This window comes from Oncorhynchus gorbuscha, linkage group LG13 (assembly GCF_021184085.1).
Source record: "Oncorhynchus gorbuscha isolate QuinsamMale2020 ecotype Even-year linkage group LG13, OgorEven_v1.0, whole genome shotgun sequence".
Lineage (NCBI taxonomy): Eukaryota > Metazoa > Chordata > Actinopteri > Salmoniformes > Salmonidae > Oncorhynchus > Oncorhynchus gorbuscha.
Genome location: NC_060185.1, coordinates 37,284,737 through 37,307,947, shown reverse-complemented (window position 1 = coordinate 37,307,947; position 23,211 = coordinate 37,284,737). Strand labels below are relative to the sequence as shown.

Sequence of the window (23,211 nt, the reverse complement as noted above, 5' to 3'; positions counted from 1 at the left end):
TATACTAGGGTTCATACAGTACAGGGTGTTAGACATACTGGTAACACTTTATACTAGGGTTCATACAGTACAGTACAGGGTGTTAGACATACTGGTAACACTTTATACTAGGGTTCATATAGTACAGGGTGTTAGACATACTGGTAACACTTTATACTAGGGTTCATACAGTACAGGGTGTTAGACATACTGGTAACACTTTATACTAGGGTTCATACAGCACAGTACAGGGTGTTAGACATACTGGTAACACTTTATACTAGGGTTCATACAGTACAGGGTGTTAGACATACTGGTAACACTTTATACTAGGGTTCATACAGTACAGTACAGGGTGTTAGACATACTGGTAACACTTTATACTAGGGTTCATACAGTACAGGGTGTTAGACATACTAGTAACACTTTATACTAGGGTTCATACAGTACAGGGTGTTAGACATACTGGTAACACTTTATACTAGTGTTCATACAGTACAGGGTGTTAGACATACTGGTAACACTTTATACTAGGGTTCATACAGTACAGGGTGTTAGACATACTGGTAACACTTTATACTAGGGTTCATACAGTACAGGGTGTTAGACATACTGGTAACACGTTATACTAGTGTTCATACAGCACAGTACAGGGTGTTAGACATACTGGTAACCCTTTATACTAGGGTTCATACAGTACAGTACAGGGTGTTAGACATACTGGTAACACTTTATACTAGGGTTCATACAGTACAGTACAGGGTGTTAGACATACTGGTAACACTTTATACTAGGGTTCATACAGCACAGTACAGGGTGTTAGACATACTGGTAACACTTTATACTAGGGTTCATACAGTACAGGGTGTTAGACATACTGGTAACACTTTATACTAGTGTTCATACAGTACAGTACAGGGTGTTAGACATACTGGTAACACTTTATACTAGTGTTCATACAGCACAGTACAGGGTGTTAGACATACTGGTAACACTGTATACTAGTGTTCATAAGGTATAGGGTGTTAGACATACTGGTAACACTTTATACTAGGGTTCATACAGTACAGGGTGTTAGGCATACTGGTAACACTTTATACTAGTGTTCATACAGTACAGGGTGGTAGATATACTGGTAACACTTTATACTAGTGTTCATACAGTACAGTACAGGGTGTTAGACATACTGGTAACACTTTATACTAGTGTTCATACAGCACAGTACAGGGTGTTAGACATACTGGTAACACTTTATACTAGTGTTCATAAGGTATAGGGTGTTAGACATACTGGTAACACTTTATACTAGGGTTCATACAGTACAGGGTGTTAGGCATACTGGTAACACTTTATACTAGTGTTCATACAGTACAGGGTGGTAGATATACTGGTAACACTTTATACTAGGGTTCATACAGTACAGGGTGTTAGGCATACTGGTAACACTTTATACTAGTGTTCATACAGTACAGGGTGGTAGATATACTGGTAACACTTTATACTAGTGTTCATACAGTACAGTACAGGGTGGTAGACATACTGGTAACACTTTATACTAGGGTTCATACAGCACAGTACAGGGTGTTAGACATACTGGTAACACTTTATACTAGGGTTCATACAGTACAGGGTGTTAGACATACTGGTAACACTTTATACTAGGTACATACAGTACAGGGTGTTAGACATACTGGTAACACTTTATACTAGGGTTCATACAGTACAGTACAGGGTGTTAGACATACTGGTAACACTTTATACTAGTGTTCATAAGGTATAGGGTGTTAGACATACTGGTAACACTTTAAACTAGTATTCATAAGGTATAGGGTGTTAGACATACTGGTAACACTTTAAACTAGTATTCATACAGTACAGGGTGTTAGACATACTGGTAGCACTTTTTTTCTAAAGGTTACTGCCAAAATAAATAATTGGAAACACTTGAGTAAATGAGGGATACAAGGCATTGAAAGCAGGGGCTCCACACAGGTGTGGTTCCTGAGTTAATTAAGCAATTAACATATCATCATGCTTAGGGTCATGAATAAAAATGCAGGGCAGGCCATTCTTTGACTACCATGGCTATGCGCCCATAGAATGACAATGGCCCCATCCACAAGGCACGAGTGATCACTGAATGATTTGATGAGCATAAAACCACGTTCGGGCTTGTGTTGGCCCTATTAAGACGCTTTATGTTGGCGTGTTCTTTATTTTGGCAGTTACCTCTACATACATACATACATACATTATCATACATACAGCACAGGGTGTTAGACGTACTGAACCATTCAGCACTGCTAAATATGTGTATTATATCAATAAATGATTCACTGCACAGTGCGTCTCTCAACACATGACAATATAATCAGGGTATAATCAGTTTCTCCAACAGAGGAGATGGCTGTCATGCAGGTGAAAGAGGACCCAAACGCGACTTAACAGAAACAGAGTTTATTAATGTTCAAAACGGAATAACTGAAATCCTCTAGAATTGTAGAGGGGAAAACAACTGGAGAAGCGGCCACAGACTGCAGGTCGTACAGGCGTTAGCCGTAGTCGACTGAGACACCTGCTCACACGCAGCGTCTGATGAAGGCACAAAACACGACAGGACAGGGTGATACACAATCACGGCAAAAACACGACAGGACAGGGCGAAACGCAATCACAGCATGGTGAATACAATACAAGGAACCGACGGAACAGGAACGGATCACAAAGGAATAAATAGGGACTCTAATCAGGGAAAGGATCGGGAACAGGTGTGGGAAGACTAAATGATGATTAGGGGAATAGGAACAGCTGGGAGCAGGAACGGAACGACAGAGAGAAGAGAGAGCGAGAGAGTGAGAGAGGGAGGGGGAGAGAGAGGGATAGAACCAAACAAGACCAGCAGGGAAACGAATAGCATGGGGAGCACAGGGACAAGACATGACAATAAATGACAAACATGACAGTACCCCCACTCACCGAGCGCCTCCTGGCGCACTCGAGGAGGAATCCTGGCGGCAACGGAGGAAATCATCGATGAGCGAACGGTCCAGCACGTCCCGAGACGGAACCCAACTCCTCTCCTCAGGACCGTAACCCTCCCAATCCACTAGGTATTGGTGACCCCGTCCCCGAGAACGCATGTCCATAATTTTATGTACCTTGTAAATAGGTGCGCTCGACAAGGACGGGAGGGGGGAGGGAAGACGAACGGGGTGCGAAGAAAGGGCTTAACACAGGAGACATGGAAGACAGGATGGACGCGACGAAGATGTCGCGGAAGAAGCTCGCACAGCGGGATTGACGACCTGGGAGACACGGAACGGACCAATGAACCGCGGAGTCAACTTACGAGAAGCTGTCGTAAGAGGAAGGTTGCAGTGGAAAGCCACACTCTCTGGCCGCAACAATACCTTGGACTCTTAATCCTGCGTTTATTGGCGGCTCTCACCGTCTGTGCCCTGTAACGGCAAAGTGCAGACCTCACCCTCCTCCAGGTGCGCTCACAACGTTGGACAAACGCTTGAGCGGAGGGAACGCTGGACTCGGCAAGCTGGGATGAGAACAGAGGAGGCTGGTAACCCAGACTACTCTGAAACGGAGATAACCCGGTAGCAGACGAAGGAAGCGAATTGTGAGCGTATTCTGCCCAGGGGAGCTGTTCTGCCCAAGACGCAGGGTTTCTGAAAGAAAGGCTGCGTAGTATGCGACCAATCGTCTGATTGGCCCTCTCTGCTTGACCGTTAGACTGGGGATGAAACCCGGAAGAGAGACTGACGGACGCACCAATCAAACGACAGAACTCCCTCCAAAACTGTGACGTGAATTGCGGACCTCTGTCTGAAACGGCGTCTAACGGGAGGCCATGAATTCTGAATACATTCTCAATAATGATTTGTGCCGTCTCCTTAGCGGAAGGAAGTTTAGCGAGGGGAATGAAATGTGCCGCCTTAGAGAACCTATCGACAACCGTCAGAATCACAGTCTTCCCCGCAGACAAAGGCAGACCGGTAATGAAGTCTAAGGCAATGTGAGACCATGGTCGAGAAGGAATGGGGAGCGGTCTGAGACGACCGGCAGGAGGAGAGTTACCCGACTTAGTCTGCGCGCAGTCCGAACAGGCAGCCACGAAACGGCGCGTGTCACGCTCCAGAGTCGGCCACCAAAAGCGCTGGCGAATAGACGCAAGAGTGCCTCGAACACCGGGATGACCCGCTAACTTGGCAGAGTGAGCCCACTGAAGAACAGCCAGACGAGTGGAAACAGGAACGAAAAGGAGGTTACTAGGACAAGCGCGCGGCGACGCAGTGTGCGTGAGTGCTTGCTTAACCTGTCTTTCAATTCCCCAGACTGTTAACCCGACAACACGCCCATAAGGAAGAATCCCCTCGGGATCAGTAGAAGCCACAGAAGAACTAAACAGACGGGATAAGGCATCAGGCTTGGTGTTCTTGCTACCCGGACGGTAAGAAATCACAAACTCGAAACGAGCGAAAAACAACGCCCAACGAGCTTGACGGGCATTAAGTCGTTTGGCAGAACGGATGTACTCAAGGTTCTTATGGTCTGTCCAAACGACAAAAGGAACGGTCGCCCCCTCCAACCACTGTCGCCATTCGCCTAGGGCTAAGCGGATGGCGAGCAGTTCACGGTTACCCACATCATAGTTGCGCTCAGATGGCGACAGGCGATGAGAAAAATAAGCGCAAGGATGAACCTTATCGTCAGACTGGAAGCGCTGGGATAGAATGGCTCCCACGCCTACCTCTGAAGCGTCAACCTCGACAATGAATTGTCTAGTGACGTCAGGAGTAACGAGGATAGGAGCGGACGTAAAACGTTCTTTTAGAAGATCAAAAACTCCCTGGGCGGAACCGGACCACTTAAAACACGTCTTGACAGAAGTAAGAGCTGTGAGAGGGGCAGCAACTTGACCGAAATTACGAATGAAACGCCGATAGAAATTAGCGAAACCTAAAAAGCGCTGCAACTCGACACGTGACCTTGGAACGGGCCAATCACTGACAGCTTGGACCTTAGCGGAATCCATCTGAATGCCTTCAGCGGAAATAACGGAACCGAGAAAAGTAACGGAGGAGACATGAAAAGAGCACTTCTCAGCCTTTACGTAGAGACAATTCTCTAAAAGGCGCTGTAGAACACGTCGAACGTGCTGAACATGAATCTCGAGTGACGGAGAAAAAATCAGGATATCGTCAAGATAGACAAAAACAAAAATGTTCAGCATGTCTCTCAGAACATCATTAACTAATGCCTGAAAACAGCTGGCGCATTGGCGAGACCGAACGGCAGAACCCGGTACTCAAAATGCCCTAACGGAGTATTAAACGCCGTTTTCCACTCGTCCCCCTCTCTGATGCGCACGAGATGGTAAGCGTTACGAAGGTCCAACTTAGTAAAGCACCTGGCTCCCTGCAGAATCTCGAAGGCTGATGACATAAGGGGAAGCGGATAACGATTCTTAACCGTTATGTCATTCAGCCCTCGATAATCCACGCAGGGGCGCAGAGTACCGTCCTTCTTCTTAACAAAAAGAACCCCGCCCCGGCCGGAGAGGAAGAAGGCACTATGGTACCGGCGTCAAGAGACACAGACAAATAATCCTCGAGAGCCTTACGTTCGGGAGCCGACAGAGAGTATAGTCTACCTCGAGGAGGAGTGGTCCCCGGAAGGAGATCAATACTACAATCATACGACCGGTGAGGAGGAAGGGAGTTGGCTCGGGACCGACTGAAGACCGTGCGCAGATCATGATATTCCTCCGGCACTCCTGTCAAATCGCCAGGTTCCTCCTGAGAAGTAGGGACAGAAGAAACGGGAGGGATGGCAGACATTAAACACTTCACATGACAAGAAACGTTCCAGGATAGGACAGAATCACCAGACCAATCAATAGAAGGATCACGACATACTAGCCAGGGATGACCCAAAACAACAGGTGCAAACGGTGAACGGAAAATCAAAAAAGAAATAGTCTCACTGTGGTTACCAGATACTGTGAGGGTTAAAGGTAGTGTCTCAAATCTGATACTGGGAAGATGACTACCATCTAAGGCGAACATGGGCGTAGGCTTATCTAACTCTCTGAAAGGAATGTCATGTTTCCGAACCCATGCTTCGTCCATGAAACAACCCTCAGCCCCAGAGTCTATCAAGGCACTACATGTAGCGCCCGAACCGGTCCAGCGTAGGTGGACCGACAAAGTAGTACAGGACTTTGATGGAGAGACTTGAGTAGTTGCGCTCACCTGTAGCCCTCCGCTTACAGATGAGCTCTGGCTTTTACTGGACATGAATTAACGAAATGTCCAGCAACTCCACAATAGAGGCACAGGCGGTTGGTGATCCTCCGTTCCCTCTCCTTATTCGAGATGCGAATCCCTCCCAGCTGCATGGGCTCAGTCTCAAAGCCAGAGGGGGAGATGGTTGCGATGCGGAGCAGGGAAACACCGTTGATGCGAGCTCTCTTCCACGAGCCCGGTGACGAAGATCTACCCGTCGTTCTATGCGGATGGCGAGAGCAATCAAAGAGTCCACATCTGAAGGAACCTCCCGGGAGAGAATCTCATCCTTAACCACAGCGTGGAGTCCCTCCAGAAAACGAGCGAGCAGCGCCGGCTCGTTCCACTCACTAGAGGCAGCAAGAGTGCGAAACTCAATGGAATAATCCGTTATGGACCGTTCACCTTGGCATAAGGAAGCCAGGGCCCTAGAAGCCTCCCCACCAAAAACTGAACGGTCAAAAACCCGAATCATCTCCTCTTTAAAGTTCTGGAAATCGTTAGAGCAAACAGCCCTTGCCTCCCAGATAGCTGTGCCCCATTCTCGAGCCCGGCCAGTAAGGAGTGAAATGACGTAAGCAACCCGAGCTCTCTCTCTAGAGTATGTGTTGGGTTGGAGAGAGAACACAATCTCACACTGCGTGAGAAAGGAGCGGCACTCAGTGGGCTGCCCGGAGTAGCAAGGTGGGTTATTAACCCTAGGTTCTGGAGGCTCGGCAGGCCAGGAAGTAACAGGTGGCACGAGACGTAGACTCTGGAACTGTCCAGAGAGGTCGGAAACCTGAGCAGCCAGGTTTTCCACGGCCTGGCGAGCAGCGGACAATTCCTGCTCGTGTCTGCCGAGCATGGCTCCTTGGATCTCGACGGCAGTGTAACGAGCGTCTGAAGTCGCTGGGTCCATTCCTTGGTCGGTTCCTTCTGTCATGCAGGTGAAAGAGGACCCAAACGCGACTTAACAGAAACAGAGTTTATTAATGTTCAAAACGGAATAACTGAAATCCTCTAGAATTGTAGAGGGGAAAACAACTGGAGAAGCGGCCACAGACTGCAGGTCGCCTCGGGTAGGCGCAGGCCGTAGTCGACTGAGACACCTGCTCACACGCAGCGTCTGATGAAGGCACAAAACACGACAGGACAGGGTGATACACAATCACGGCAAAAACACGACAGGACAGGGCGAAACGCAATCACAGCATGGTGAATACAATACAAGGAACCGACGGAACAGGAACGGATCACAAAGGAATAAATAGGGACTCTAATCAGGGGAAAGGATCGGGAACAGGTGTGGGAAGACTAAATGATGATTAGGGGAATAGGAACAGCTGGGAGCAGGAACGGAACGACAGAGAGAAGAGAGAGCGAGAGAGTGAGAGAGGGAGGGGGAGAGAGAGGGATAGAACCAAACAAGACCAGCAGAGGGAAACGAATAGCATGGGGAGCACAGGGACAAGACATGACAATAAATGACAAACATGACAATGGCAGTCAGAGACATTTGAGTCAGTCTTACCACCAGGGTAGAGGAGGGTTTTGACAAAGTGAATGGCTCCATTAGTGGCCATGATATCGTGTTCAGGGACCTCAATAGTGTTCACTCTGATTGTGTTGTTAGCCTGGAGGAGAGGAGTAGAGAGGATTAAGATCCAAACACTGATGAGCTGATGAGTACAAGCTGGTAATGCACCATATGTTTCTCAATTAGGTTGGGCATTGATGACATTATATACAGAACATTTGCAACAGTTGTGGTGTGATCATAACATACAGGAACTCAAGTCCTTTTGTTCACCTGACCTAGAATTCCTTACAATCAATTGCCGGCCGCATTATCAACCAAGAGAATTCTCTTCGATTATAATCACAGTCGTGTATATCCCCCCAAGTAGACACCTCGACGGCCCTGAAAGAACTTCATTTGACTCTATGTAAACCACATATCCTGAGGCTGCATTTATTGTAGCTGGGGATCTTAACAAGGCTAATCTGAAAACAAGGCTCCCTAAATTATAGCATATCGAATGTGCGACACGTGAAGGCAAAATTCTGGATCATTGTTACTCTAACTTCTGCGATGCATCCAAAGCCCTCTCTCGCTCTCCTTTTGGCAATCTGACCATGACTCCATTTTGTTGCTCCCAGCCTGCAGACAGAAACTAAAACAGGAAATGCCTTGCTCAGGTCTGTTCAACGCTGGTCCGACCAATCTGATTACACGCTTCAAGACTGCTTCGATCACGTGGACTGGGATATGTTCCGGATAGCGTCGGACAACAACATTGATGTACAGTATATGCTGATTCGGTGAGCAAGTTTATTAGCAAGTGCATCAGTGATGTTGTACCCACGGCAACTGTTAAAACCTTCCCCAACCAGAAACCGTGGATTGATGGCAGCATTTGCGCAAAACTGAAAGCGTGAACCACTGCTTTTAATCAGAGCAAGGCGACCGGAAACATGACCGAATACAAACAGTGTAGCTATTCCCTCCCCAAGGCATTCAAACAAGCTAAGCGTCAGTATAGAGACAAAGTAGAGTCGCAATTCAACGGCTCAAATACGAGAGGTATGTGGTAGGGTCTACAATCAATCACGGACTACAAAAATAAAACCAGCCCTGTCGCAGACCCCAATGTCTTGCTCCCAGACAAACTAAACATCTCCTTTGCTCGCTTTGAGGACAATACAGTGCCACCGATACGGCCGGCTACCAAATCCCGCGGGCTCTCCTTCACCGCAGCCAACGTGAGTAAAACATTTAAACGTGTTAACCCTCGCCAGGCTGCCGGCCCAGATGGCATCACTAGCCTCGTCATCAGAGCATGTGCAAACCAGCTGGCTGGTGTGATTACGGTCATATTCAATCAATCCCTATCCCAGCCTGATGTTCCCACATGCTTCAAGAGGGCCACCACTGTTCCTGTTCCCAAGAAAGCTAAGGTAAGTGAGCTAAACGACTATCGCCCTGTAGCACTCACTTCCGTCATCATGAAGTGCTTTGAGAGACTAGTCAAGGATCACATCACTTCCTCCCTACCTGACACCCTAGACCCACTCCAATTTGCTTACCGCACCAATAGGTCCACAGACGCAATCGCAATCACACTGCCCTAACCCATCTGGACAAGAGGAATACCTATGTAAGAATGCTGTTCATCGATTACAGCTTAACATTTAACACCATAGTACCCTCCAAACTCGTCATTAAGCTCGAGACCCTGGGTCTCGACACCGCCCTGTGCAACTGGGTCCTGGATTTCCTGACGGGCCACCCCCAGGTGGTGAGGGTAGGAAACAACATCTCCACCCCGCTGATCCTCGACACTGGGGCCCCACAGGGGTGCATTCTCAGCCCTCTCCTGTACACCCTGTTCACCCATGACTGCGTGGCCATGCACGCCTCCAAATCGATCATCAAATTTGCAGACGACACTACAGTGGTAGACTTGATTATAGAAGTTGGATTAGCTAACACAACGTGCCATTGGAACACAGGAGTGATGGTTGCTGATAATGGGCCTCTGTACGGCTATATACGTAGATATTCCATAAAGAATCTGCAGTTTCCAGCTACAATAGTCATTTACAACATTAATAATGTCTACACTGTATTTCTGATCAATTTGATGTTATTTTAATAGATATAAAATGTGCTTTTCTTTCAAAAACAAGGACATTTCTAAGTGAGCCCAACTTATGAATGGTAGTGTACATTTTTCAGTAACTTGGTGGTAGTTTTAAATTCATCAGTTAATCATTTTTCTGTCATGTAGCAGTGTAGCTAACTACTGGAACTACACTACTTTTTTTTGCAAAAAAAATAAAAAATAAACATGGGTGAAGTAGGCAATGATTTCATTTCCTTTTCGGCATCAGACCTGCCTAATTCTCACTTGAACCATTGTTTTTGTTTTTAATTAATAGGCTAAATTAAACATGCTGTTGACATTTGACCCCAAAGTGATATGTTCTTGCGGATTGTAGTCTATGACATTTCAGATTTACATACTGTATGATCATTTATCACAAAGTAATTTGGATATAGTGAACAACATTTTCATAGTAACTAGTTAAGTGAACTATATTTTTTTAAGGGTATCTTTAGTGTAGCTTAACTTTTTCCAGTGTGAAATAATTGGTAGCAATGGAATGCAACTGTCTGTTGTTAGAAGTAAAATGTCATCTAAACTAAATCATGAATAGTCTGCACTACAAACATCCAGGGACTTCACATGGCTTTATGGTTTATTTCAAGAAAGGATTTGTTTGATTTGCTGGATTTGCTGCTGCTCCAGTTTCAACTGGCCTGGGCCCTAGGACCATGTCCCAGGACTACCTGACATGAGGACTCCTTGCTGTCCCCAGTCCACCTGGCCATGCTCCTGCTCCAGTTTCAACTGTTCTGCCTTACTATTATTCAACCATGCTGGTCATTTATGAACATTTGAACATCTTGGCCACGTTCTGTTATAATCTCCACCCGGCACAGCCAGAAGAGGACTGGCCACCCCACATATGCTCTCTCTAATTCTCTCTTTCTTTCTCTCTCTCGGAGGACCTGAGCCCTAGGACCGTGCCCCAGGACTACCTGACATGATGGCTCCTTGCTGTCCCCAGTCCACCTGACTGTGCTGCTGCTCCAGTTTCAACTGTTCTGCCTTATTATTATTTGACCATGCTGGTCATTTATGAACATTTGAACATCTTGGTCATGTTCTGTTATAATCTCTACCCGGCACAGCCAGAAGAGGACTGGCCACCCCACATAGCCCGGTTCCTCTCTAGGTTTCTTCCTAGGTTTTGGCCTTTCTAGGGAGTTTTTCCTAGCCACCGTGCTTTTACACCTGCATTGTTTGCTGTTTGGGGTTTTAGGCTGGGTTTCTGTACAGCACTTTGAGATATCAGCTGATGTACGAAGGGCTATATAAATACATTTGATTTGATTTGATTTGATTTGGTTTGGTTTGAATGATCTTAGAATATGACCCTAAGGACATTGCTGTAATCAAACTTAAAAGCTAAGTATAAAATTAGCCCAAGGTCAAAACAGTAAATATCAAAGGTCAATGCAAGCCTTTGTGAAATCCTAAATCCTGTCAGCATGCTGAATTATGTTTGGGAAGTTGTTTCCGGGTTAGTTAATCCAACAAATACGTTTTGGATTCTTACTCATCAGATAAACGTTCATTCAGACGTCCTCTTTCTCCACGTTGAACTGTCATATATACGTTTTCGAATTAGTAATATTTAGTCATAATTCCTACTTTGAACGTTGGTTTACATTGTTGATGACAAAGGATTGCGAATGTTAGTAATACTGAGTGGATCTGGAGGTGAGGCTCTTGATTCACTGTAAAAACATTGTACAATCTCTTCAGGGTCTGTCTGATAATAGCTTTTTTCCCCCGGCTTTTCATACACACGTACATTGGAAAATGCCATGATTTCTTATATTTACAGTCTTGTTGAATGTTGAGAGATTTGGACTCACATGCAGCACTCGGAGGTTATTGCCCTGCAGAGACTTGAGAAGGTTGGTCACCCCAGTCTCCAGACCTCCACCGATGAACACTCCGTTACTGAAGTGGTAGAGCAGGATGGTACGCAGGGCATTCATATTACCTGGCCAGGACAGACAGGACTTCAGACGGAAGACTACAGTACCATAGAACGTGTCGTACATACAACCACTACGTCTTATGGATGTTCCTTTGACATTACAACCTTTAGGAGAAAGCTAGTAGCTATGGTAGCTATGGTAGCTATGGTTAAGGTCAGCAGTTTTTCCTGACCATCATGATGTGGCCTGACAAGAAAAACCTCTGACTATGATTTTTTTTAGAGAGACTGACACAGGCTAGGAAGGACGGAGAAAATGATGGAGTGACTGAGAGAGACGGAGAGAGAGACAAACCAACCTCTGAGCAGAGCCAGGTCGCTGTCTCTGACACCAGCGAAGGCCTCATCACTGGGAGCAAACAGAGTGTATTCTCCTTCCTGTTTGAGCAGGTCAGTCAGACCAGCCGTCTCCATCAGTGACAGGAAGATCCTGCAAACAAAACAACATTAAGGAAACAGTTACCTGCCACTCATGACAACCATTGAGGGTAGATACGGTAGATACTGTATAACCGGTAACCGGTGCCAGTGTGATAGCTTAGCATATAGCGCTGCCTCCCTAAACTCGTCTCTGACCGGGCTTGACCAGGGTTCTCTACCTCGCCAACACACGTGACCGCCGGCTTGACAATGTACAAACCGATTGACCTATAGAACAGGATCCTCTTCAGTGATGAGATCCTATGTATTAATTAGATAATAAGATAACTTGTAAGAGGTGTACATGATTGAGAAAGAAGTTAGCCCACATGTCTGTATAAACTGTTTTCCCAGCTTGCTCCCAGGTCTGTATGAAATTGATTGAACTCTGTCTGACTAGTGAACTCTCTCTGACTCTCTGGCTGTTTGGTTAGCTAAAGAACATCCTTTCTTGAGTAAGGAGTGAGACAAGGTTGTCCAACACTGTTTAGTTTACAGTATATTCGTGAATTGGCCGCAAAATCAGAACAATCTTTGTCTGTCCCTTGATCAAAATCCTTCCACTAGACTGGTCTCAGATCTGTATGAGCTTGAGCTAACTTCTCTGACTATTTCATTTGCTAAAGCACATACAGATCTGGGACCAGGCTAAAGCACACAGAGTCTATATGTGCCCAAGCAGCTTACTTGAATCTTCCGTTGTCTGTGAGGATCTGGAACATGGTGGTCTCAGCTGGCTTCATCAGAGTCCTCATCAGGTGGAGGGCTCCGTTACTGCCCTCCTTGCTGCCGCGCACCAGGCAGGAGTTCTCTATGCACACCGCCTACAGACAGACAGGACAGGTTAAAGAACCACTTTAGTGAAAACTCTACTTTTTGTTGTTGTTGAAAACTGTTTTTCTGGGTTTTATCCTAATAATGTAACTCTAGTCCTAATATCCTAATTCTAGCAAAATTATTACATATTTGGGCATGTGGGTATGCTAGCATAAACACCTAACTAGTTAGCTAGCCAGATAGTTAGCTAGCTAGGCGAATGGTTTCTCCAGTCACCTGACCTCTGTTTTGAGCATCTTTAAAACTGAAATTTGACATCTGCTGAAGTGGCTCTTTATGAGGCATGGAATTGAACAGTCTGCTAGCTACTGAATTAACAGCCTCTTAGTCGGTCCAGTAGATGGATAGCCCAGTGAAATGGATTTGTGTTGTATGGCCATTGTGTTTGACCAGCTGTTCAGAGACGAGACACACGCACATCCACATACACACACACACTGTCATGTACTCACACAAACTCACACAGACACCCCCCCACACACACACACACAGACTCACTGTGCGGTAGATGAAGACTCTGAGGAACTTCCCGGCAATGGTCTCCAGGCGCTGTCCATTGTACAGCTGTCCCAGAGTAATCTTCTCCTTCAGGATGTGGTTCTCCAGAATTATCTTCAGAAAGCTCTGGTCAATGGACATCACCTCATCTGGAAGACAAGATATTTCATATAGATACATTGTAAGAGATCAAAATATGACATTAAATATGTTTGTAAACTATAACTTTTTAGAAACTATCCCCAATTCTGCAAAAATGGAGATACGAGGTTTTCCCAGGACGCAGACGATAAAAAAGTATATAGGCTAATGATGCAGTCTGGTGGTCTAGTCAGTCATTGTAAAACGTCAACCTTATTTTCCAGGAAACCAGATTGATCAGCCACATTGTAACAGTGTCTGTGTCCCAATTGTCTCCTTATTTCCTTATTCCCATAGGGCTCTGGTCAAAAGTAGTGCACTATATAGGGAATAGGGTCCCATTTGGGACACAACCAGGGACTGTTCCAGTCTGCATTACCCTGGGGTAGTCATACCGACTATACTGATGTCCTGTGGAAGAAGAGCTGCCTCCTCCAGAGAGAACTGTGGCTCTAACACAGCTTAGACACAGCTTTTCCACCCTGGGGAATTATTTTATTTCCTGGGGCGTGCAGCAAGCTAGTCTATCATACTGGTGATTATTATACTGTGGTTCAGTTTATCACATGTGCATTACAAATGTTGGATTAAGGTAGGAGATATCTCTCCCCACGCCTTTTGAGGTTCCTATGTTCCTATGCGGTGTGTGTGTGTGTGTGTGTCTGGTTTGCATGGCAAAAAGCTCCAGCTATAAATCATTCCAGCACTCTTCCCTCGGTGACCCGTATATAGTAAGTCTAGTATATGAAGCTTACTAGTGAGTCAGCAAGACTAATGTCACAGTTTGGAGCTCAGTGTGCATTACCCAACTGTTGAAAGGAGAGAAACAGAAAGAACGAGAGGAGTGATAAAGTAGTGACAGAGGAGTTAGAGAGAGGAAGAGGGAGACAGTGAGAGGAGCTAGAGAGAGGAAGAGGGGGACAGAAAGAGGAGTTAGAGAGATGAAGTGGTGGACAGAGAGGAGCTAGAGAGATGAAGAGGGGGACAGAGAGAGGAGCTAGAGAAATGAAGAGGGGGACAGAGAGAGGAGCTAGAGAGATGAAGAGGGAGACAGAGAGAGGAGCTAGAGAGAGGAAGAGGGAAACAGAGGGAGGAGCTAGAGAGAGGAAGAGAGGGACAGAGAGAGGAGTTAGAGGAAGAGGGGGGACAGAGAGAGGAGTTAGAGAGAGGAAGAGGGGGACAGAGAGAGGAACAAAGAGAGGAAGAGGGGGACAGAGAGAGGAGATAGCGAGATGAAGAGGGGGGACAGAGAGAGGAGATAGCGAGATGAAGAGGGTGATAGAGAGAGGAGCTAGAGAGAGGAAGAGGGAAACAGAGGGAGGAGCTAGAGAGAGGAAGAGAGGGACAGAGAGAGGAGTTAGAGGAAGAGGGGGACAGAGAGAGGAGTTAGAGAGAGGAAGAGGGGGACAGAGAGAGGAGTTAGAGAGAGGAAGAGGGGGACAGAGAGAGGAACAAAGAGAGGAAGAGGGGGACAGAGAGAGGAGATAGCGAGATGAAGAGGGGGACAGAGAGAGGAGATAGCGAGATGAAGAGGGTGATAGAGAGAGGAAGAGGTGGACAGAGAGAGGAGTTAGAGAGAGGAAGAGGGGGACGGAGAGAGGAGCTAGAAAGAGCAAAAGGGAAAGGGAGAGAGAGAGAGATAGGATGTTCAGTTCAGGATGTTCAAGAGTGTTTAAGGGAATGAGAGAAGTGTTAGACAGAATTGAGCCAGGCCATGATGTGTAATCACAGTGACAACAGAATTGAGCCAGGCCATGATGTGTAATCACAGTGATAACAGAATTGAGCCAGGCCATGATGTGTAATCACAGTGACAACAGAATTGAGCCAGGCCATGATGTGTAATCACAGTGATAACAGAATTGAGCCAGGCCATGATGTGTAATCACAGTGATAACAGAATTGAGCCAGGCCATGATGTGTAATCACAGTGACAACAGAATTGAGCGGGGCCAGTAGTGTGTTACTCACCAGTGAAGACAGAATTGAGCGGGGCCAGTAGTGTGTTACTCACCAGTGAAGACAGAATTGAGCGGGGCCAGTAGTGTGTTACTCACCAGTGAAGACAGAATTGAGCGGGGCCAGTAGTGTGTTACTCACCAGTGAAGACAGAATTGAGCGGGGCCAGTAGTGTGTTACTCACCAGTGAAGACAGAATTGAGCGGGGCCAGTAGTGTGTTACTCACCAGTGAAGACAGAATTGAGCGGGGCCAGTAGTGTGTTACTCACCAGTGAAGACAGAATTGAGCAGGGCCAGTAGTGTGTTACTCACCAGTGAAGACAGAATTGAGCGGGGCCAGTAGTGTGTTACTCACCAGTGAAGACAGAAATGAGCGTGGCCAGTAGTGTGTTACTCACCAGTGAAGACAGAATTGAGCGGGACCAGTGGTGTGTTACTCACCAGTGAAGACAGAATTGAGCGGGGCCAGTAGTGTGTTACTCACCAGTGAAGACAGAATTGAGCGGGGCCAGTAGTGTGTTACTCACCAGTGAAGACAGAATTGAGCGGGGCCAGTAGTGTGTTACTCACCAGTGAAGACAGAATTGAGCGGGGCCAGTAGTGTGTTACTCACCAGTGAAGACAGAATTGAGCGGGGCCAGTAGTGTGTTACTCACCAGTGAAGACAGAATTGAGCGGGGCCAGTAGTGTGTTACTCACCAGTGAAGACAGAATTGAGCGGGGCCAGTAGTGTGTTACTCACCAGTGAAGACAGAATTGAGCGGGGCCAGTAGTGTGTTACTCACCAGTGAAGACAGAATTGAGCGGGGCCAGTAGTGTGTTACTCACCAGTGAAGACAGAATTGAGCGGGGCCAGTAGTGTGTTACTCACCAGTGAAGACAGAATTGAAGACAGAATTGGGGCCAGTAGTGTGTTACTCACCAGTGAAGACAGAATTGAGCGGGGCCAGTAGTGTGTTACTCACCAGTGAAGACAGAATTGAGCGGGGCCAGTAGTGTGTTACTCACCAGTGAAGACAGAATTGAGCGGGGCCAGTAGTGTGTTACTCACCAGTGAAGACAGAATTGAGCGGGGCCAGTAGTGTGTTACTCACCAGTGAAGACAGAATTGAGCGGGGCCAGTAGTGTGTTACTCACCAGTGAAGACAGAATTGAGCGGGGCCAGTAGTGTGTTACTCACCAGTGAAGACAGAATTGAGCGAGGCCAGTAGTGTGTTACTCACCAGTGAAGACAGAATTGAGCGAGGCCAGTAGTGTGTTACTCACCAGTGAAGACAGAATTGAGCGGGGCCAGTAGTGTGTTACTCACCAGTGAAGACAGAATTGAGCGGGGCCAGTAGTGTGTTACTCACCAGTGAAGACAGAATTGAGCGGGGCCAGTAGTGTGTTACTCACCAGTGAAGACAGAATTGAGCGGGGCCAGTAGTGTGTTACTCACCAGTGAAGACAGAATTGAGCGAGGCCAGTAGTGTGTTACTCACCAGTGAAGACAGAATTGAGCGGGGCCAGTAGTGTGTTACTCACCAGTGAAGACAGAAATGAGCGTGGCCAGTAGTGTGTTACTCACCAGTGAAGACAGAATTGAGCGGGACCAGTGGTGTGTTACTCACCAGTGAAGACAGAATTGAGCGGGGCCAGTAGTGTGTTACTCACCAGTGAAGACAGAATTGAGCGGGGCCAGTAGTGTGTTACTCACCAGTGAAGACAGAATTGAGCGGGGCCAGTAGTGTGTTACTCACCAGTGAAGACAGAATTGAGCGGGGCCAGTAGTGTGTTACTCACCAGTGAAGACAGAATTGAGCGGGGCCAGTAGTGTGTTACTCACCAGTGAAGACAGAATTGAGCGGGACCAGTGGTGTGTTACTCACCAGTGAAGACAGAATTGAGCGGGGCCAGTAGTGTGTTACTCACCAGTGAAGACAGAATTGAGCGGGGCCAGTAGTGTGTTACTCACCAGTGAAGACAGAATTGAGCGGGGCCAGTAGTGTGTTACTCACCAGTGAAGACAGAATTGAGCGGGGCCAGTAGTGTGTTACTCACCAGTGAAGACAGAATTGAGCGGGGCCAGTAGTGTGTTACTCACCAGTGAAGACAGAATTGAGCGGGGCCAGTAGTGTGTTACTCACCAGTGAAGACAGAATTGAGCGGGGCCAGTAGTGTGTTACTCACCAGTGAAGACAGAATTGAGCGGGGCCAGTAGTGTGTTACTCACCAGTGAAGACAGAATTGAGCGGGGCCAGTAGTGTGTTACTCACCAGTGAAGACAGAATTGAGCGGGGCCAGTAGTGTGTTACTCACCAGTGAAGACAGAATTGAGCGGGACCAGTAGTGTGTTACTCACCAGTGAAGACAGAATTGAGCGGGGCCAGTAGTGTGTTACTCACCAGTGAAGACAGAATTGAGCGGGGCCAGTAGTGTGTTACTCACCAGTGAAGACAGAATTGAGCGGGACCAGTGGTGTGTTACTCACCAGTGAAGACAGAATTGAGCGGGGCCAGTAGTGTATATTCTGCCTTGGCTTCCATGGCTGCAGACAGACCCAGCTCTGACACCATGTCACTGAAGGTGGACTGGGAAGGGGTGAGCAGCTCCATCACCTGCTTGGCTTAGAGGACACAGACAACACCATTAAAAGCTTTTCTTCCACTGAAAGATCAACACTTCTACACTTATTCAGAGTTTTAAGATTTTATCTTAGTCATTGTGTCATTGTTTCCATCTATTTTCCTATGTGTATGGTTGACTTGTATACTAGTGTAACATCAAAGAGAGCTCCAAATAAAGTTGTTGTGTATTTCGTGAAACAGTTAATTCCATTTACATTTCAACAAAGAAATGCAAATGCAAAAACATGCATATTCTGAGATGTGTGTTACAGCTCTGTAATGAATGCACTATACAAATGACATGTATTTTTATTAGGTGGGCTGAGAGCTAACCTGAGTCAGGCATGAGGACCTCGTCAATGAGGTGGATGACTCCGTTGGTGGTGACAATGTCTTTCTTCAGCACCATCTTGATGCCGTTCACCGTCAGGCTTTCCCCATCACAGCCAATCTCAATATTGTGGCCCTCCAGGGTCTCAAAGGTCTGGCCGGACATGATGCCCTCTGAACACTGGACAGAGTTCAGCATGTGGAAGTTCAGCAGGGCTGGAGGAAGAGGATAGAGGAGAGGAGAGAGGATAGAGGAGAGAGGAGAGGAGAGGGGAGGGGAGGGGAGGGGAGGAGAGGAGGGAGAGGAGAGGAGAGGAGAGGAGAGGAGAGGAGAGGAGAGGAGAGGGGAGGGGAGGGGAGGGAGGGGAGGGGAGAGGAGGAGGAGAGGAGAGGAGAGGAGAGGAGAGGAGAGGAGAGGAGAGGAGAGGAGAGGAGAGGAGAGGAGAGGAGAGGAGAGGAGAGGAGAGGAGAGGAGAGGAGAGGAGAGGAGAGGAGAGGATAAAAGTGTTAATCGGATCCACAGACTCAGAAACTTCTATATATACCGTTATTGATTAACAGCATTCTTTTATTATACATGACTGGCCCAGCTTCCTGAGAAAATTTGAATTCATATACTGTACTAGCAAGGCATACTTTTTATCCTTAGTAACATAATAAAATAATCCCCCAAAATCACTCAGTTTAAGTTAGTGACTTTTTGCATGGACTGCGTGTCAATCCACCACATCCACATGTCGGCATTCCACATCTGCGATGGAAGTTAGCCAAGTTACAGTTTGTCAGACCATGAGACATGATGAAAATGTATCTTCTCACAAAAATGTCAACTCAGTGGCCTTGTGGTTAGAGTCTCTGCCCTGAAATTGGAAAATTGTGAGTTCAATCCCTGGCAGGGTCATAACAAAGACTGAAAAACTGGGACCTGAGTGCATCTTCCCTTGTCACTCAGTGTTAAGGAGATAGATTGGGGGTAAAGCCATGTGATGGACTAGCATCCTGTCCTGGGGATGTACATCAAGCTGCCTCACACTACAGAATCAGGAGATAGGCTACTACTAATCAGGAGATAGGCTACTACTAATCAGGAGATAGGCTCCTGCCCTATGAGCTGTCCACTTGTGCAAGGCTACTTACAGTGCCTTGCCAAAGTATTCGGCCCCCTTGAACTTTGTGACCTTTTGCCACATTTCAGGCTTCAAACATAAAGATATAAAACTGTATGTTTTTGTGAAGAATCAACAACAAATGGGACACAATCATGAAGTGGAACGACATTTATTGGATATTTCAAAAAATTTAACAAATCAAAAACTGAAAAATTGGGCATACAAAATTATTCAGCCCCTTTACTTTCAGTGCAGCAACCTCTCTCCAGAAGTTCAGTGAGGATCTCTGAATGATCCAATGTTGACCTAAATGACTAATGATGATAAATACAATCCACCTGTGTGTAATCAAGTCTTCGTATAAATGCACCTGCACTGTGATAGTCTCAGAGGTCCGTTAAAAGCGCAGAGAGCATCATGAAGAACAAGGAACACACTAAGCAGGTCCGAGATACTGTTGTGAAGAAGTTTAAAGCCGGATTTGGATACAAAAAGATTTCCCAAGCTTTAAACATCCCAAGGAGCACTGTGCAAGCGATAATATTGAAATGGAAGGAGTATCAGACCACTGCAAATCTACCAAGACCTGGCCGTCCCTCTAAACTTTCAGCTCATACAAGGAGAAGACTGATCAGATATGCAGCCAAGAGGCCCATGATCACTATGGATGAACTGCAGAGATCTACAGTTGAGGTGGGAGACTCTAACTATAGGACAACAATCAGTCGTATATTGCACAAATCTGGCCTTTATGGAAGAGTGGCAAGAAGAAAGCCATTTCTTAAAGATATCCATAAAAAGTGTTGTTTAAAGTTTGCCACAAGCCACCTGGGAGACACACCAAACATGTGGAAGAAGGTGCTCTGGTCAGATGAAACCAAAATTGAACTTTTTGGCAACAATGCAAAACGTTATGTTTGGCGTAAAAGCAACACAGCTCATCACCCTGAACACACCATCCCCACTGTCAAACATGGTGGTGGCAGCATCATGGTTTGGGCCTGCTTTTCTTCAGCAGGGACAGGGAAGATGGTTAAAATTGATGGGAAGATGGATGGAGCCAAATACAGGACCATTCTGGAAGAAAACCTGATGGAGTCTGCAAAAGACCTGAGACTGGGACAGAGATTTGTCTTCCAACAAGACAATGATCCAAAACATAAAGCCAAATCTACAATGGAATGGTTCAAAAATAAACATATCCAGGTGTTAGAATGGCCAAGTCAAAGTCCAGACCTGAATCCAATCGAGAATCTGTGGAAAGAACTGAAAACTGCTGTTCACAAATGCTCTCCATCCCACCTCACTGAGCTCGAGCTGTTTTGCAAGGAGGAATGGGAAAAAAATCAGTCTCTCGATGTGCAAAACTGATAGAGACATACCCAAGCTACTTACAGCTATAATCGCAGCAAAAGGTGGCGCAACAAAGTATTAACTTAAGGGGACTGAATAATTTTGCATGCCCAATTTTTCAGTTTTTGATTTGTTAAAAGTTTGAAATATCCAATAAATGTCGTTCCACTTCATGATTGTGTCCCACTTGTTGTTGATTCTTCACAAAAAATACAGTTTTATATCTTTATGTTTGAAGCCTGAAATGTGACAAAAGGTCGCAAAGTTCAAGGGGGCCGAATACTTTCGCAAGGCACTGTATTTACCCACAAAAACTTCCCACTAGACTTGTCTGCAGTTGATAGCGCTGATCTGTCAACTTCTGTCTGTAGCATCTGATACTGGATATTGGTATAGGTTTTTATACTTTCATACGCTCTGGCACCGTATCGGATCGTAGGAGCAAATCCATGGCTACCTAGTATTACATGTCTGGATGAATTTGACTGAGATTTGAACATGAACATGAGAGGAGGCCAGTTGGCTGCTAGAAACAGAGGCGCCTTGCATCGGATTATGTCATTTCCAGCATGGCTTCAGAATAGCGAATGAATCACAGGTTGCGTGACAAATGGCACCCTATTATCCATTAGAGGTCCAATGTAGCCATTTTTATCTAAAAATATAATAATTTCTGGGTAAAAATGTAGTACCTTACTGTGATTATTTTCAATTAAAATGGTCAAAAAGTAGAAAAAAAATAGCTTATTAGCAAACATCAATTTCTAAAGCAAGAACTTTGCTAGGATTGTCTGGGAGTGGTTTGAGTGGGGAGGGAAAAACTGAAAATGTGCTGTTATTGGCAGAGAGGTTTGGAACTCTCTTTCTTATTGGTCCATTAACTGATTTACCGCATGGTGTTAAGGCCAAAACCTCCGATTTGTTTTGTTTAAATAATCCAGGCCACAATGTGGCAGCAGCTTGTTTGTCTCATGCCTGCTGTAGATAATGTAAGCTAACTAGCAAGCTGTGCTCATGGGTCATCACTCGTTATCACAGCCACAAAGTCATAAACCCTACCTAATTTCTACCCAAAAAATCTTCTTAAAATATTATTTTAAACCTAACCTTAACCCTAACGTTACCCACACTGCTAACCTTATGCCTAACCCTAAACTCAAATTATGACTAAAAAGCACATTTTTGTTTTCATAAATTTTTACTCTATAGCCAATAATGACAACTGCGCTAATGTTGTTGTCTTATCCGGTGTCCTGTGTGAATTTAAGTATGCTCTCTCTAATTCTCTCTTTCTCTCGTTCTTTCTTTCTCTCGGAGGAGGACCTGAGCCCTAGGACCATGCCTCAGGACTACCTGGCATGATGACTCCTTGCTGTCCTCAGTCCACCTGGCCGTGCTGATGCTCCAGTTTCAACTGTTCTGCCTGTGGCTATGGAAACCTGACCTGTTCACTGGACGTGCTACCTGTCCCAGACCTGCTGTTTTCAACTCTCTAGAGACAGCAGGAGCGGTAGAGATACTCTTAATGATCGGCTATGAAAAGCCAACTGACATTTACTCCTGAGGTGCTGACTTGCTGCACCCTTGACAACTACTGTGATTATTATTATTTGACCATGCTGGTCATTTATGAACATTTGAACATCTTGGCCATGTTCTGTTATAATCTCCACCAGGCACAGCCAGAAGAGGACTGGCCACCCCTCATAGCCTGGTTCCTATCTAGGTTTCTTCCTAGGTTTTGGCCTTTCTCTGGAGTTTTTCCTAGCCACCGTGCTTCTACACCTGCATTGCTTGCTGTTTGGGGTTTTAGGCTGGGTTTCTGTACAGCACTTTGATATATCAGCATGATGTAAGAAGGGCTATATAAATACATTTGATTTGATTTGATTTGGCTATGTTGTGCTAAATTGCGATGCTAACCGTTTAGCTAAAGTTAGCTAGGAAGCAAACTGGTACTGGAAATATGGGATAATGGAGAATTAATTTAAATATTTCTTCATCATCTTGCTAGCTTGGTAAAGCATTTAGTGTTGTGTACATTGTGCTGCACTTACCAC

General features: G+C 45.9%; 1 protein-coding gene across 2 annotated transcripts in view; it reads right to left on the bottom strand.

Annotated features, from left to right (window-relative positions):
* Positions 1 to 23,211, bottom strand: part of LOC123992821 (periostin-like) — a 55,243-nt gene that overhangs the window by 5,753 nt on the left and 26,279 nt on the right. For both annotated transcript variants that reach the window (XM_046294363.1, XM_046294362.1), the window contains exons 8-14: positions 18,693 to 18,905; positions 18,224 to 18,358; positions 13,653 to 13,801; positions 13,005 to 13,141; positions 12,197 to 12,327; positions 11,770 to 11,900; positions 7,792 to 7,894 (exon numbers count right to left, since the gene is read on the bottom strand). In XM_046294363.1, the coding sequence (XP_046150319.1) occupies positions 7,792 to 7,894; positions 11,770 to 11,900; positions 12,197 to 12,327; positions 13,005 to 13,141; positions 13,653 to 13,801; positions 18,224 to 18,358; positions 18,693 to 18,905 (999 nt within the window). The remainder of the gene's footprint in view (positions 1 to 7,791; positions 7,895 to 11,769; positions 11,901 to 12,196; positions 12,328 to 13,004; positions 13,142 to 13,652; positions 13,802 to 18,223; positions 18,359 to 18,692; positions 18,906 to 23,211) is intronic.